Here is a 17,211-nt window from a genome sequence, read left to right on the forward strand (position 1 = left end):
TGTATAAAACCAAGCACCTAGGCCTGCAGACTGCTTCTACAAACATTAGTGAAAGAATGGGTCGCTCTCAGGAGCTCAGTGAATTCCAGTGTGGTACTGAGATAGTGAAATTTCCTCGCTACTAAATATTCCACAGTCAACTGTCAGTGGTATTATAAGTGGAAGCAATTGGGAACGACAGCCACGTAAAATGACAGAGCGGATGCAGAGGCGCATACTGTGCAGAGGTCAGCAACTTTCCGCAGTGTCACTCACTACAGACCTCCAAACTTCATCTGGCCTTCAGATTAGCTCAACAACAGTGCATAGAGAGCTTTATGGAATGAGTTTCCAAGGCCAAGCAGCTGCATACAAGGCTTACATCACCAAGCACAATGCAAAGCGTCGAATGCAGTGATGTAAAGAGCCACCACTGAACTCTAAAGCAGTGGAGACGTGTTCTCTGGAGTGACAAATCATGCTTCTCTGTCTGGCAATCCGATGGACGGTACTTGTCTGACTGCATTGTGCCAAGTGTAAAGTTTGGTGGAGGGGGGATTATGGTGTGGGGTTGTTTTTCAGGAGTTGTGCTGAAAACTTAAGTTCCAGTGAAAGGAACTTAATGCTTCAGCAGACCAAGAGATTTTGGACAATTTCATGCTCCCAACTTTGTGGAAGCAGTTTGGGGGTGTTCCTGTTCCAACATGACTGTACACTAGTGCACATATCAAGGTCCATAAAGACATGGATGAGTGAGTTTGGTGTGGAAGAACTTAACTGGCCAAAAGAGTCCTGACAAAGAGTCCTGACCTCAACCCGACAGAACACCTTTGAGATGAAATAGAGACTGTGAGCCAGGCCTTCTCATCCAACATCAGTGCCTGATCTCACGGATGTGTTTCTGAAAGAATGGTCAAAAATTCCCATAAACACATTCTGAAAGCTTGTGGAAAGCCTTCCCAGAAGAGTTGAAACTGTTATAGCTACAAAGGGTGGACCGACATCATATTAAACCCTTTGGATTATATATGAATATAAATAAACACACACACGTGTACACTGACCAGCCAGTTCATTAAGGACACTTCCTTGTTTCTACACTCATTGTCCATTTGATCAGCTCCACTGACCATACAGTTTCATTTTGTAGTTCTACAATTACAGACTGTAACCCTTTTGTTTCTCTGCATACTTGTAAGCCTCCTTTCACTAAAGGTGAGCAGCTGAACAGTGTTTTTATCTATGAAATTAAAAAAAGGGGGGGGGCAGGTCCAGTTTCCTGCATTTTGTCATTCATAATGACAATTTAAGGATAAAAAAATTTTAAGGATAAAAAATTATGCACCATTTGTGGATCTCATGGTGGCTATATTGAAGTAGACTTTCTATCTGTACAAATCAGAGCCCACCAATCACCTGGTAGAGCGATTCATCCCATAACTCCACCCCTGCTTTAACCCCTGGGTCACCTTGTGTCCTGAAAAGATGTTTGTGGTGATGTTGTGGACTCACTTGACACTGGTTACCTTCTGGTGGAGTTTTACACAGCAGTGTTCTCTAAAACTAGTCAAGCAAATGGTAGAAGTGGTCAGTAGCGAGCAGTAGCACCGCCCTCTGCTGGACAAAACAAGAACAAATATGAGATGTCTGCCTGTCTGCTCTGCTGCAGATCTTTCTTAGAACTTTCTGCTTTGTTAATTTACAGGTAAAGAGAGACAGACCACCTAAACAGAGACTGTCTCACACACAGCTCAAAAAAAAAATAAAGGGAACACTCAAATAACACATCCTAGATCTGAATGAATGAAATATTCTCATTGAATACTTTCTGTACAAAGTTGAATGTGCCAACAACAAAATCACACAAATCAATGGAAATCAAATTTATTAACCAATGGAGGCCTGGATTTGGAGTCACACACAAAATTAAAGTGGAAAAACACACGACAGGCTGATCCAACTTTGATGTGATGTCCTTAAAACAAGTCAAAATGAGGCTCAGTATTGTGTGTGGCCTCCACGTGCCTGTATGACCTCCCTACATCACCTGGGCATGCTCCTGATGAGGTGGCGGATGGTCTTCTGAGGGATCTCCTCCCAGACCTGGACTATAGCATCCGCCAACTCCTGGACAGTCTGTGGTGCAACGTGGCGTTGGTGGAGTGAGACATGATGTCCCAGATGTGCTCAAGCGGATTCAGGTCTGGGGAACGGGCGGGCCAGTCCATAGCTTCAATGCCTTCATCTTGCAGGAACTGCAGGAACTGCTGACACACTCCAGCCACATGAGGTCTAGCATTGTCCTGCATTAGGAGGAACCCAAAACCAACCGCACCGGCATATGGTCTCACAAGGGGTCTGAGGATCTCATCTCAGTACCTAATGGCAGTCAGGCAAATTTGCCAATCCTGATGTTCTCTGGCAAATGCCAAGCGTCCTGCACGGTGTTGGGCTGTGCGCACAACACCCATCTGTGGACGTCGGGCCCTCATACCATCCTCATGGAGTCGGTTTCTAACCGTTTGTACAGACACATGCACATTTGTGGCCTGCTGGAGGTCATTTTGCAGGGCTCTGGCAGTGCTCCTCCTGTTCCTCCTTGCACAAAGGCGGAGGTAGCGGTCCTGCTGCTGGGTTGTTGCCCTCCTACGGCCTCATCCACGTCTCCTGGTGTACTGGCCCGACTCCTGATAGCACCTCCAGCCTCTGGACACTACTTTGACAGACACAGCAAACCTTCTTGCCACAGCTCACACTGATGTGCCATCCTGGATGAGCTGCACTACCTGAGCCACTTGTGTGGGTTGTAGAGTCCGTCTCATGCTGCCACGAGTGTGAAAGCACCACCAACATTCAAAAGTGACCAAAACTTACATGTGTGCAGTTATGGTGAAGAAGTTTGGGCTTCATCACTGGCCTTGAAATAACTGCCATACATAAATCCGATACTGACATCTAGTGGTAAAAACAAAGAATATGTTTTTGAAAATAGCTTGAAGTATTCTGGATGTCTCAGTAAGAGAAGTGTGGCATTTTTCATGGTTTTTTAAATGATTTTTTGTAGACTTGCTGCAGTTTGTTTCCCACGATTTCAAATATACAAGATAAAAGAATGAGTGACTGAGATATTGTTTTCAATAGTTGTAGCCATGGCGACCTCTGGTTACTATCACCACCACTGTAAAGACATATGAACCTTTACATACAAAACCACTCTGGGGCCCAACAATCAAGATTAAAATGGTAAACTTACACCATACGGCCAAAAGTATGTGGCCACATCACTATCATTCCTACAAGAGCTTGTTGGACATCCCGTTCCAAACCCATGGCATTGCGGATAGCGATCTTAAGCATGTGCGCAGCTGCTCAGCCATGGAGACACATTTCATGATGCTCAGTTCTTGAGTGATGCAACAGACAATAGAGCATGTTTACATTCACTGGCCCTATGCTTCATTTAATCACCTGTAAGCATGGGGTGTGGAAGGAACACCTAAACCCAATTAGGAGAGGTTAGGAGTGGGCGATATGGCAAAAATATAGCAGGATGCTTCAAGACATTTTCACGATACACAATTTGCATCACAACATTCAGTGTGTTTTGAGATTTAATCATTTGAAACAGTAGAAATAGAGCCTGCATTGCCACATCTAAAAATCCTAAAATAATAACATCTAAAATTAAAGTGATTTTTCTTCAATGTTACACAATTTGCACTGCTCTACATCCATGAGGCAGTGGAGTTCAGCTTGGTGCTTCACTGATCAATGCTAACTGATAAATACATTCTATATATACATACACACACACACACATATACACATACATACACATACACACACACCTCGATCTGGAAGGAGGCTCGCAGCCAGACTGTGCAACAGTTTCTTTCCACAAGCCATCACATTCCTCAACTCCCACGGAATGAACTGACAGACACCCACACAGACCCACACACACTTATACATAACAATGAGACCATCTCACTCTCCACTTCTTGTGGTTCCAGATTATGTCTGTGACACTGTATTAAAATATAAATATTACATTTCACAGAAATGCTTCACTTGATATAACTTAGTTGTATCTAAATAAATGCATTTTTGCACATTTTACTTATTTAACAATTCTGGCTGCTCATGTACCATATCAGCCAAATACTGTATTCTGTTGCTGCTCTAGCTGCTACCTCAGCAACTGCTATGCTCATATATGCTAAGACAGTCTGCTGTTATACAACAGTTAGTTCCAGCCACGCAACCTGATTGGTTGAGAAGTGTTCTAACCATGCTGTTATTTCACCATAACTCCACGATTTTTCACAAACACCGTATCACTCTACTGAGACACTGTTGCTAAGCAACAACCTTGACAGCTGCAGGAGACGCTCAAGCCATTTGAATGTTTATACTTCTTTCTTTGCCACAAACAGAAAATGGACACTTTTAAGATCACATTTGACAGCCGATTTGGTCAGACTCTGAAGATGAGACTACGCTAAATTCCCAAACTTGTCATCACCACTGAGCAGCTTTTCAGTCGGCAGCTGTGACAGAAGAACAGCTAAACAACCTGGAATCAGCCAGAAATGAACCCAATACTGTTCTGCAAACAAAATCGGCTGCAAGATGCTTTTCAGACTGGCTGGAACAAAACAACATTAATATTGATCAGGCAAAAATGTACAAAACTGAGCTGAACTTGATATTGTGTCAGTTTTAAGGCTCAGTCTGTACTTCAAAAGGTGAGGCTTACAGCAGACTGTGCAGCAAGTGGGTGGTGCTCATTACTCTGGCATAGCAACAGGCTGCTTATTAAGGAACTGTAATTTGGCTGAAGGAACTGCGAACATTAAAACAAACACTGCGTTCACAGCCCAGTTTATTCATTTCTTACTTTATTTAACTGTTGTATAAAAGCCATAGAACATTAGAGATTGTGCGTTATCGCCAATAACATCATGGTTGTGATGATCTACGAAGACCAAATCACAGCCACGATGTTTTTTTCACGAAAACGCACTCCCTCTCATCTTCTATTGCTTAAATATGTCATAGTTTGCTACGTCCTCCTCCACATGCTCTCAGTACAGTGTACTGCCTGTGTTCTGTTTGATATTTATTGCACTGCATTGCCTGCTGTATATTGTGTTGTTTCTGTCCTGGACAAATGTTGTTTCCTTTCACTGTGTACTTGAATATAGCTGAAATAACAACAGATCCTCTTGAACTTAAAACCAGGCAAAATACCGATGTTTACCATTTTTTTCTGTGGATGAAACCAAACATGAATCAATTAAATAATTTTATTAAGTTACTCAATTAAAAGCATTTTCTGGAAGTCACTGTGTTTTCTCCAGCACAACGCACCAGTTCCCCTGATCGTGATAACTCTCCCGCACCTTCACGTTCTTCACTAAACAGCACAGCTCCTCCAGCTCCCTGTGCTGGAACACGTGGTAATAGCGGTGAAATACTCTGTCTTGTCTGGAAGTGGCTGCTGCTCTGTCTTCACTCTCACAGGCAGTTTCAACACCACCATTCTTTCCACCTTTAAGGTGCCACGGAACCAGCAAGTCCTGAGAAGCGAACACTGTGCGGTTGGTGTGGACGCTCAGCTTGGTTTCACTCACTTTCTCAGCAGGCTGTTCTTCCAAACCAGAGACATTACATTCTCTGTTCTCCTGCACAGGTTTCCTCTCCTCTGATCCAGAGCCCTCTTCCGTGTTCTCCTGGTTCTTGTTAGTCTTCAGGTATTTGGATTTCTGTTTGTTGTACTCCTGCTCTTTGGCCCAAACGTAGATCAGCGCTCGACCCCCGACCTTTAGCAGCCGTACTAGCTCTTCAACAGCCGCCAGTCTTCGCTCCTAAAAATACAAACCACTCTCTCATTCACACGTTCTCCATCAAACTGATCGACTAATGAAATGACGAAGTGTTTAAGATGTTTGGTGTGAAACTTGCCGAGTCAGAATTGTTTACAGTGGTGGTGATAGGAACCAGACATCCACCTCTAAAAGCTCCTCACAGAAAGTTCCTACATGAAATGGTTATGAATTCACTGCCTGATGACTGAGACACTGTTTTATGATAGTTTTGAGAACTTAAACTCCATTCATGGTGGAGGGAAACAGGGCGCTGTGAGGCAAAATAGCCCCCAAAGAAAACTTTTCAGATTTTCCACTGTTTTCCATCATCAACATTCCACATAAACTCTGAAGACTCGTGTAGGTTCACTGATGGTTTTGATAGTAAATAAAATGTCTATATTTGTGTTGTAGTCATGGCGACCCCTGGTTCATATCACCACCACTGTAAAGACATCTGAACCATTTCACACCAAACCACTCTGAATCTCAAACACTGAATTATGAGGGAAAATACTATTCCCCTTTTTATCATACAGCCTAGGTACACTCTTTAAAAAGACGTTCTTCAAGGGTTCTTTAGTAAAGAATATGGCTCTGTGTAGAACCATGAACACTTAAAACCATTTGCTTGACTAAAGGGTTCTTTCCATTATGAAACTGCTCCTCAGATTGATGGAGAATGTGCTGTAGACAGTTACATATAGAACCTTAACAATAGAAGAACACTTTTGGGTGCTAAATAGAATCATTTTCAAAAAGACTCTAAACAGAACCATCTACAGCACATTCTCCATCAATTTGAAGAACCATTTGCAAAGAATGATGCAAACAACCCTTGAATCATGCAAAAGGTTCTTTGAGTGTTCATGGTTTTATATAGAACCATATTTTTTTTTACTAAGGAACCTGTGAAGAACCATCTGTTTTAAGAGTGTAGGCTTACTTCCAAAGGCATTTAAGCTCAACACACTTGCCTGTAAGCAGGTTCTGTGGGACGCAATTCAGCGCCATCATGTGGCCAAGTGATAAAATGGAAATATTAAGAAGAGCCAAATTAACGCTCATACATTTCAGCCCAACTGATACGATTCTGAGGCTGATAAGGGGCTAAAAATTCCAATAAACATTAATAACCCATATCATTTTATATTCGTGCTTTGTATTTTAATTTTATACACAAACAGCTGTAGTTAAACTGCTTCACTGACAAGACTGTTCATTCTCAGTGCTCACTTCATAAACATAAATACACAGCAGAAACTATGAACATGGACATTTGTCCATGAACTGACTATTTTTGACAGTCCCTCTCATCATTTAATCACACTAAGTGCCTCTCATACTCATCATTACTGTTATTTATTTTACATGCTCTTAATAATCTGATCACTTCAGAAAATCAGATTGTGTCAGTAACGGGTTTAATGTGTTTTCGTGCTCTTAGGGAATCAGATAACGGGAATCTCCAGATCTACATGAGTCAGACAGTAATCAGATTTCTGTTTTACAACCAGCCAAAAAACTCACAGAAGAGGACGTGAGGGAAATGTCACATAAAACTTATAAAAATGTCACATAAAAACTTCATGCTGTGGCTTTTTTTAAAAACATTGCGCCACTTTACCTGAAAATATGAACATACATCATATAGAAGACGAAACATATTTAAATCCTTAATTTCATAAAGAATGTAGTCGCTCCAAAAGTGTTTTGCTGTGGGTCGCGGCAACACTGCTCACTTATTTCCGGTACCACCGTCTGTTTTCACATATGCTCAGACTGAGAAACCTGAATTAAATTAGAGTAAGAGTTTACAGCACTGAGAAATCTGATTACTGAGCTAAAATCCAGTCTCTTAATGGGATTTCTAGACCTTACTCTAATCTAAGAAATCAGTATAAGCTGTTTACACAACCATTTGAATAATCAGATAACTGCAGAAATTCGATTATCATCTGATTATTGAGTGCATGTAAACACGCTCCTTTTCATGTAATTCTTTTTTTTTTTCATTAGACCAACAGGGTTTTTTGAGTATATGAAGGAAAAGGAGAAAAAGTTGTGGATCAGATTTTCCACCAAACTCTGAGCTGTAGTGTTTCTGTCTGAGCAAAGCAGCACCTTTGTGGAGAAGTGGTGGATGACTGCGATGGAGATGCAGGCGTCAAAGCTGGAGCTCCGGAGTGGAATGTTAAGAGCGTCTGAAACAAATGCCTGGAACCCGCGCTCGGCACAGATCCCTACCAGATTCACACTGCGGTCACAGCCCACCTACGCATCACACAGGGAGACCGACACAGAGACCAATACAGTTACCAGTGAACTTTAAAAAGTGCATTTGTTCCTAATTAAAATACTCATCTAGGGTAACTAATCAGTGCAGACATATTCATTCAAATGGTATTTTCCTGCACTTTTTATATTTTAAAATCTATAAATCATAACTTTTGTACAGGCTTTACATACATATACACTACCAGCCACTTTATTAGGTATACCCTTTCAGTTGCTTGTTAACACAAATAACACAGCCTATCACATGACCGCAACTTAATGCATTTAGGCATGTAAAGGTGGTCAAGACAACTTGCTGAAGTGCAAACCAAGCATGAATGGGGAAGAAAGGTGATTAAATGACTTTGAAGGTGGCATGGTTGCTGGTGCCAGACGGGCTGGTCTGAGTATTTCAGAAACTGCTGATCTACTGGGATTTTCACACACAGCCATCTCTAGGGTTTACAGAGAACGGTCTGAAAAAGAGAAAATATCCAGTGAGCGGCAGTTGTGTGGATGAAAATGCCTTGTTGGTGTGAGAGGTCAGAGGAGAATGGGCAGACTGGTTCGAGATGATAGAAAGGCAACAGTAACTCAAATAACCAACTAGAATCTCTGAGGAATGTTTCCAACACCTTGTTGAAAGTATGCCATGAAGAGTTAAGGCAGTTCAGAAGGCAAAAGGGGGTCCAACCTTTTACCAGCAAGGTGTACCTAATAAAGTGGCCGGTGAGTGTATGTATATGTGTGTGTGTGTTTGTTCTTACCGTTACAATCTGAGGGTTGATGCCGAGGTATTTCCCATTTCCACAGCCGATGTCTGCCAGCATGTCTCCTGGCCTCAGAGAGAGCAGGAAATCTCTGACTTTTGGCCAGGGGGCGTGGCGCGTGCTGCTGAAGTGGGCGGAGATTTCCTCATAGACATGGTGAACGTACTGCGTCTCTAAACGACACGCATCGCTATCAGCAACCGGAAGAGAGGGAGGGGAGGGTGGGCGCTGACTGTCGCACATGGAGGGATACACTGTCAAACATACACACACACACACACACACTATGTGGTATGAAGATATAAACACATTTGGACCACTGCATCTCATCTAAGAGAGTGTTTGGCTGGGTGGCCTATATTACTGTAGACTGCTTTTGAATAAAGAAAAAAACAGATATATTTATTTATCGTTACTGTTGGAACAAAACCTTGTATTTCCATTTGGGTTGTTTTGTACTTCTTTACAGAAATCGAAAATGTCATTTACATCTTTACAGTGTGCCTTAATTTCATGATGAACAGACCAACAGAAATGCTCCAAAAGAGCGTGGAAAAAAATCTAGTCCTATTGACTTCAATTGAAAATTAAGAATGTTTTTCCTTCTTCTGAAAACATTTTGGAGATGCAAGGTTTTGTTGCAACAACTGCGATATATAGAGACGACACAATGATAGTGGATAATCTCAAATACTTCTTCCGGTTAAGGGGATCACTTAACGTCCTTGTATATATAAAATATTGCATGTTGTAAATGAGCTCTTTGTTCAAATATGCTTTTTTAAAATATTAAAGCTTTTTAAAAATTTGTGCGTGCGTGTGTATGTTTTACCGCAGTTGCAGGGTGCGTGACGGATTTTGCGGAAGGTAAACGAAGTCCTCATCCCGCGGCGGCTCAGGGTCAGGTTGCTGGGGTCAGAAGTCACAACTCCTGACCCCTCAGCATCTGAAGCAGGAACCACATCAAACTTCCGAGGCGTTATACTGACACACACAAACACACATCATTGTAATGATCATTCTAGTTACTGTAGTACAGCAGGACAAACTACCTACTGAAGGGCCAATATCATGGAAAAAGAATTTCTTTCATTTGCTGAAATACATGAATTTGCTGTAGTATGTAAACAAATGTATGGAATCTAAGCTGCAAAAATAGCCTATTTTAATTATTTCTGTGGTGTCACAAAAACAGTGCAGTTAGATTTTTTTTAGCCCCACTCACTCACACTGAAGTTCTAAGGAGTGTTTCAGCCTGGACTGCTTCTTGAACACATATATGTTCTAGGCTATAATTCCATGTTACTCACCCATGAGTCCAGAGGTAGCGGCTCTCTCCCTTCATCACCAGGAGGCTCCGCCTCGGCAACACCACAGCAACCGAGCGCCCGTCTGGGTGACGGAAATCCATTACAGTCTAAACAGAGAGCGAATGTAATTCATTTTAATACTGTATTTTACATTATAGCTTACCTTTAGAGATTAGCTACCTGTAAGTAATAACATATTTAATCGAGTTTATACATCTTTTATCTTCTGTAAATAAACACTGCCCTCATCACAACACTTACATCAAGATACATCCACAAATATCTTTATAGTCAAGTACAGTTTTGAGTGATTTGTACTTTTACTTCTAATATTCAAAGTAATCTACTTCTAGTTTACTCAGTATATTAGTGAGTAAAATCAATCTGTAAGAATAATTTCTTTATTGCCAGCTTCTTCTACCAATTTTCCATTCCACCTTAAATGGTGCAGCTGCTACACTCTGTTGCCCAAGTACCAGAAGGTTTAAGGTGGCACAGAAAACTGGAAGAAGCCAATTTCTGCCTTGTTGGTTTACTGACAGATGCTGCATGTCCTAAGTTCCACTGTAGTTTTACAAACTTCAAAAAACAAATTCTAATTCTACTCAAAATGCCCCTGAGTGATTATTAGTAACATCATTTTTACTGAAAGGCAAGTTTAAGACAGTTAAGTGGAATCCGTTAAGTTTATTTGTTTTACAGCATTAAATCTAATGTCTGGTAGACCTTTGCACCCAGACTGAGTGAGAGGATGGTGTCCTCAAACGGCGAGTGAGTGTCCACATGTGGCGGGATTCCTAAAACAAATAATAAACAACAATCACTTAGTGTTTTTATTTAACCACTTTTTATATACATATTTTATTGAGTCTGTTTAAAGACTCCCTGACTGAACCATTTCCATTAATGCATTTCGGACTTTTTTTGGAGTTTTTTTTTTTTTAAAGGCTCGCATTGTTTTTTTTTAGTTCTGTTTAAAGGGGAATGCCACAGTTTTTCAAAATCCACATATTTCAGTGGTTGAGATGTGAACAAAGTCATTCAGAATGCTTTGACGTGAAATGATTCACTATGGAGAGAAATTTAACTGTGACTCCACACATAGAAGTTTAGTATTGTAATGTTCATTTAGTGAAATGTACACAATTCAGAGCCATAAGCAATCAAGTGGTGTTTGTTTTGTTTTTTTTGTTTGTTTTTCGCATTGCTGAAAGGGAGGAAACCCATACCAGCAGGAGCTCATAAATGCATGTCTATACAGAACTGTGCAGAAGATGTTTATCTGTTGTAGCATTTATTTGTTCAGAAAGAAAAACATAAATATTAAAATATATACACATAACAGTAATACAATACAGTAATACAAGTAATACAATTGTATGTGTGCCAATACACACACCTCAAGGAAGCCCAGTATTAGTAATTTTTTTTAGTTATTATGCAATACCTGGTTTTTCTAATCAAAACTAAATCAGGTGCTGCTGATGGAATTTAATAAATTCATGCTGTGGCTGAAAGAGTCCAGAAGAATCTTCGATTTGAACCAATTTATTTACAATCATTCTAATGATGTGGGGTTTTTTGGGGCAAAAAATGGATTCCTCAAATAAATGTTTTTTTGTTTAGGTGCCTAAGACTATTGCACACTACTGTTTGTTTTATGTTTAATCAGTTAAGTCTAAAAAGGACAAAATTCTACATCTTTGCTGGCTTTTTATTTGACAATACAGCCCCAAACAGCTTCAGTGCATTTTGTATTAAGCAACAATCTCTGATTACAAACATTGAGATTCACTTTGCAGTGTTTGAATTATCTGGTGGACGACAACTACATAAAGACCACCAGACCTCTCTGAATGAGTACATACATATTAATCATTTAGTTGTTTATTTACTTTTTTTTAATACTTTTTATTAATAATCCAAACAATCAGCAGTTGAGGACTGTATAAATAACCCACAGTGACAGCTCAGTAGTGGCTCACCCTGTCCACTCTGGTATTGGTTGACCGTTAGCTGGTCAGGAAGAACGCTGATATGTCCTTCAGAGAGACACTTCTGCAGCACAGCACCACACTCTGGTGGCAAACCTGCACACAGCAGCAGGAGAAGATATTATTATAAATGGCAAAGGTACACACTTAAAAAAGATGGTTCTACAAGGGTTCTCTAGTAAAGAAAATGGTTCTATATAACACCAAAAAGGGTTCATCTACAGTTATCATGTCAGGCTTTTAAAAATAGAAGAACCCTTTTGGGTGCTACATAGAACCATCTACAGCAATTTTCCACCAATCTGAAGAACGTTTTCAAGATTCAAAGAACACTTTAGTTAGCAACAGTGTCTTTGGATGTTCCTGGTTCTATAAAGAACCGTTTTCTTTATTAAAGAACCCTTGAAGAACCATCTTTAATTGTGTAGTTTAAGGTACTGCTGCACTGTTAATGCAACTTGAAAGGCTGTAAAAGGGGATGCTGAAACTTTTAGAAGCCCTTACGTGATGTGAACGATGACAGTTACAGACTGTAGTCCATCTGTTTCTCTACATACTTTCTTAGGCCCCCTTTTACCCTGTTCTTCAGTGGTCAGGACCCCTATGGACCCTCACAGAGCAAGTATTATCTGGGTGGTGTATCATTCTCAGCACTGCAGTAACACTGATGGGGGTCCTGAACACTGAAGAACAGGGTAAAAGGGGGCTAACAAAGTATCAGAGAAACAGATGGACTGCAGTCTGTAACTGTAGAACTACAAAGTGCAGCTATACAGTAAGTGGAGCTGATAAAATGAACAATGAGCGTAGAAATAAGGAGGTGGTCATAATGTTATGCCTGATCAGTGTAGATATACACAAAAAAGCAGTCCAGACTCCTTAGAAGTTCAGTGTAAGTGGGTAGGGCTAAAATGTTTTTTTTTATGATTTACTGCAATAAAAAAAAACAGCATTAACAAATCAGATTATTACAAAGCTCAGATTTCTGTGTTAATATAATTGAGTTCATTTCATTAGCGCCAGTGCAAACGGAACACGTGAGCGGAAACGAGTCCGCTGTCTTACCTCCAGGTAAAGGTTTGTCTTTGTCCACATTGTTGTTATCATACCGAAACTCGTACCCATAATGCTTCACTCTCCTGTTTTTCAGTTCTTTCTGCACTGAAATGAAAACAAGATTCAGAAACAGATTAAATCTATCGCTGTGGCTGATAACACACAACGGACACCAGTTAACATAAAGCTACACATTTCAGTGAACAGACATACCAAATAATAATAAATATGATTTTATTTGAAGTTTAAAATACTTCTTGCTGTACAGTAGACTATAAAATAATATAATATACAGTACAATCACTTTAAAGGCAAAAGGCCACACAGCACTTTATAAAAACCACTACATCTCAGAAACTAATGAACTACAGAGCATTTATGTCTATAATCACTCTTATCAGACCTGTGAGCTCCTCAGTGTGGGATGTCCAGTCAACAGCCTGCAGCAGCAAAGCCTCTTCTTCCACAGATATAAACTCCTCCAACACAGAGAGACCAGAAGGAAGAGGAGAAACACCACTGACCTCACTGTCCACTGAGGGAGGGAGAGAGAGAAAGAGAGAGAGAATAATGTGTGATAGAGAGAATATCCATGGGGGGTAGACAGAGAAAGAGTGAGATGTTTAAGCAGTAAACATCTTTGTGGGGTTGTGTGCTGAGGAGCCAGGAATAACATCACCTCTGTGATTCGGCTGCCGTAGATCATCGCAGCCGTGATGTTACAGCGATAACACACTCCGAATGTTCTATTGATTTTATACAACAGCTAAATAAAGTAAGAAGTTGCACGGCCGGCAGTTCATTCTCCAGGTCCTTACCCTAAATTCCCAAACTATCATCACCGCTGAACAGCTTGAACAGCTGAACAGCTAAACAACCTGGAATCAGCCAGAAATTAATGCAATACCACTCACCAAACATGCAGTCTGATCTTCAGAGTCATAGAACTGACGCAATATCAAGTTCAGCTCAGTTTTAATATTGATCTGGCAAAAAATGTCAATGTTGTTTTGTTCCAGCCAGTCTGTAAAGCATCTTGCAGCCCATTTAGTTTGGCGAATGGTATCGGGTTCATTTCTGGCTGATTCCGGGTTGTTTAGCTGATCTTCTGTCACAGCTACCAACTGAAAAGCTGCTCAGTGGTGATGACAGTTTGGGAATTCAGTGTAGTCTCATCTTCAGAGTCTGACCAAATTGGCTGTCAGTCAAATGTGCAAAGTGTTAAAAGTGTCCATTCTCTGTTTGTGGCAAAGTAGCAAGTACAAACGTTCAAATAGCTTGAACGTCTCCTACAGCAGTCAAAGTTGTTACTTAGCAACGGCGTCTCAGTGGAGTGATACAGTGTTTGTGAAAAACCTGTGATGTTATGGTGAAATAACAGCATAGTTAGAATGCTTCTTAACCAATCAGCTTGCGTGGCCAGAACTACCCATTGTATAAAATTAAATAAAAGAGTAAGACCGTGCATGTAAAACAGTGAAGGGCACAAAATGGATTAAAATGAAAAGGATTTTTTAAGAAGAATAATAGGTAAGAGGACAAGAGTTTTAAACCAAAATTGAAAACGGAAATAAAAATAAAGTTGAAACAATAAAAATCATAAAATAAACACAAAAAAATCAATACAGAAAGAAACCCTACATAAAAAGATTAACTTAAAATTAACAAATCTCTGGTGCATAGAATCAGAAAACTACTTCACCAGCTTTTAATCACCAATTCAGTCTTTATTCCCTTCACCAGTCTGACCCACAAAAACACAGTATAATTAAATGTCCCTAAAATGAGCTATAAAGGTTGCTTTTTTTATGTTTACCTTTTTCAACGTAGCTGATGTACAGCGTGACCTCCTGACCCTGACTCCTCAGCACTCGCCCGTTCAGCAGCCGGTGGGCGCTCTGACCGTCCTCCACTGATGCGTATGTGACGTAAGCGTACGGTTTATTAGGAGGCATGAGGAGAGACTTTACAGCGCCCCCTTCCTTAAGGACCTCCAGCAGCAGCTCTCTGCTCACTCCATTCCCTAAACCTCCGTTAGACACTACCAGGTTCTGCAGATACACAAACACACATGATTAATGGCTGGATTCCACCAAATCTCACACTTCAACAGCAGTCATCATTAGTGTGTGTATATATTTCAAAGTAATTTATAATTGTTTTAGCTTTGGCAAGGGACGTACAATAAGCTCAGCATGTCACTAATCTTTAAAGATTACAATAGAATAAAGTGGAGTCTAGCTATTCCCATTCCTAATGTTTAAAGACGAATTACACAAATCTTTCAAAATTCCTACATGATTGTGTTTGAGCTGTAAACAGAGAGATTCTGAGTGGTTTGGTGTGAAATGGTTCAGATGTCTTTACAGTGGTGGTGATAGGAACCAGGGGTCACCATGACAGCAACACAAACATAGACATTTTATTTACTATCATAACCACCAGTGGACCTACGCAAGTCTTTGGAGTTTATAAGGAATGTTGATGATGGAAAATAGTGGAAAATCTGAAACAATGTTTTCTTTGGGGACTATTTTGCCTCACAGCGCCCTGCTTGTATCCCTCCACTATGAATGGAGTTTAATTCTCCAAACTATCATAAAACAGTGTCTCAGTCATCAGGCAGTGAATTCATAACCATTTCATGTAGGAACTTTCTGTGAGGAGCTTTTAGAGGTGGGCGTCTGGTTCCTATCACCACCACTGTGAACCCTAGACTTGGTAAATTTCTCTAGAACAGAGAGTTTCACATCAAGCCGCTCTGAATGTCTCTGTTTACATCTTAACCGTGTACTTATGTGTAACTTTTGAAAAATGGGTGGAATTCCCCTTCGGCTGTCAGTCTTCAGTCTGTACGGTAACTGTAGTGTTTGTACGGTAACGGCAGAGTAAGCGGCTCCGATACCTGACTGGGCTTCTGTGTGGTGCTGAGTCCTGCGTGTCTGAGAAGAGTTTGCTGTGTTTTTCTCTCTCTCCGCTCAACTTTCAGCTCTTTTTTACTCTTTTTCTCTCTCCTCACGTTCTCCACTGGTGCCTCCATCGCGGCGCACCTTCTTACTGAGTCCCCTATGCAACAAGAGCTGCCACATCAGTTCCGCCACAGCGCGCCATCACGTTGATTAACGCTACTTTAATGAAAGCCCTGAAGGTCTCTGTGTGTTTTGCCCCGTATGTTTCCTCGGGGCCCTAAAAACCCTGCTGGTGACATCCCATATAAATAAAAATAATGTGTGGCCACGGGTTAATAAAGGTACCAGATCCTAAAGCGTGGCCACGACTCAGTAAGGCATGGGAATAAAATAAATAAGTCATGGCCATGACTTAGTAAGATGTGGGAATGAAGTGCTAATATGTGGCCACAACTTAGTAAGGCATGATCTCGTTCACCCAGCTTACTGATTCGTATCCATGACTTAATTATCTCATTCCCACACTTTACTAAGTCTTGGCCACACATTGTTTTTACTTAGGGCTTCATAGTTTTCTACAGAGCCCTGCTGGTGACATCCCGTGTAAATAGAAATAATTAGTAGTAAGCAGTGGAAATTATATAATTAAGTTGTAGCCACAACTTAGTAAGGCATGGAGATCCTAATGCATAGCCATGACTTATTAAGGTGTAGGAATTTACAGAGCCGTCCTGATGACATCCTGTATACGCATGGGAACGAGATCCTAATGCATGGCCATGACTTAGTAAGGCATGGGAACGAGATCACAGCTTACAAAGTCATGGCCATGCATTAGGATCTTGTTCCCACACTTTACCAAGTCATGGTCATGACTTAATTATCTCGTTCGCATTCCTTACTAAGACTTAGAAAACTATGAAAACTATGAAGCCTTAAGTAAAAATAATGTGTGGCCATGACTGAGATCATGCCTTATTAAGCTGTGGTCAAGGCTTAATTATTTCATTCCCATGCCTTACTAAGTTATGGCCACGCACTAGGAT

The 17,211-nt window shown here is 40.7% G+C and overlaps 1 protein-coding gene across 2 annotated transcripts; it reads right to left on the reverse strand.

The window, feature by feature from the left end:
- Nucleotides 1–4,863: 4,863 nt before the first annotated feature.
- Nucleotides 4,864–16,351, reverse strand: alkbh8 (alkB homolog 8, tRNA methyltransferase). 2 transcript variants are annotated; one of them, XM_037533873.1, is made up of 11 exons: nt 16,162–16,351; nt 15,073–15,307; nt 13,660–13,791; nt 13,266–13,361; nt 12,192–12,296; nt 10,933–11,003; nt 10,207–10,313; nt 9,729–9,880; nt 8,894–9,069; nt 7,974–8,123; nt 4,864–5,849 (listed from the first exon to the last, which is right to left on the reverse strand). In XM_037533873.1, the coding sequence occupies exons 1-11, from the start codon at nt 16,294–16,296 to the stop codon at nt 5,325–5,327; spliced, it is 1,884 nt and encodes a 627-aa protein (XP_037389770.1). In that variant the 5' UTR covers nt 16,297–16,351; the 3' UTR covers nt 4,864–5,324. The 2 variants fall into 2 exon arrangements, with proteins under 2 accessions (XP_037389770.1, XP_017569945.2); XM_017714456.2 differs by having other exon boundaries at nt 8,894–9,150.
- Between the last annotated feature and the right edge of the window lie 860 nt (nt 16,352–17,211).

Source organism: Pygocentrus nattereri, chromosome 24, assembly GCF_015220715.1.
Source record: "Pygocentrus nattereri isolate fPygNat1 chromosome 24, fPygNat1.pri, whole genome shotgun sequence".
Lineage (NCBI taxonomy): Eukaryota > Metazoa > Chordata > Actinopteri > Characiformes > Serrasalmidae > Pygocentrus > Pygocentrus nattereri.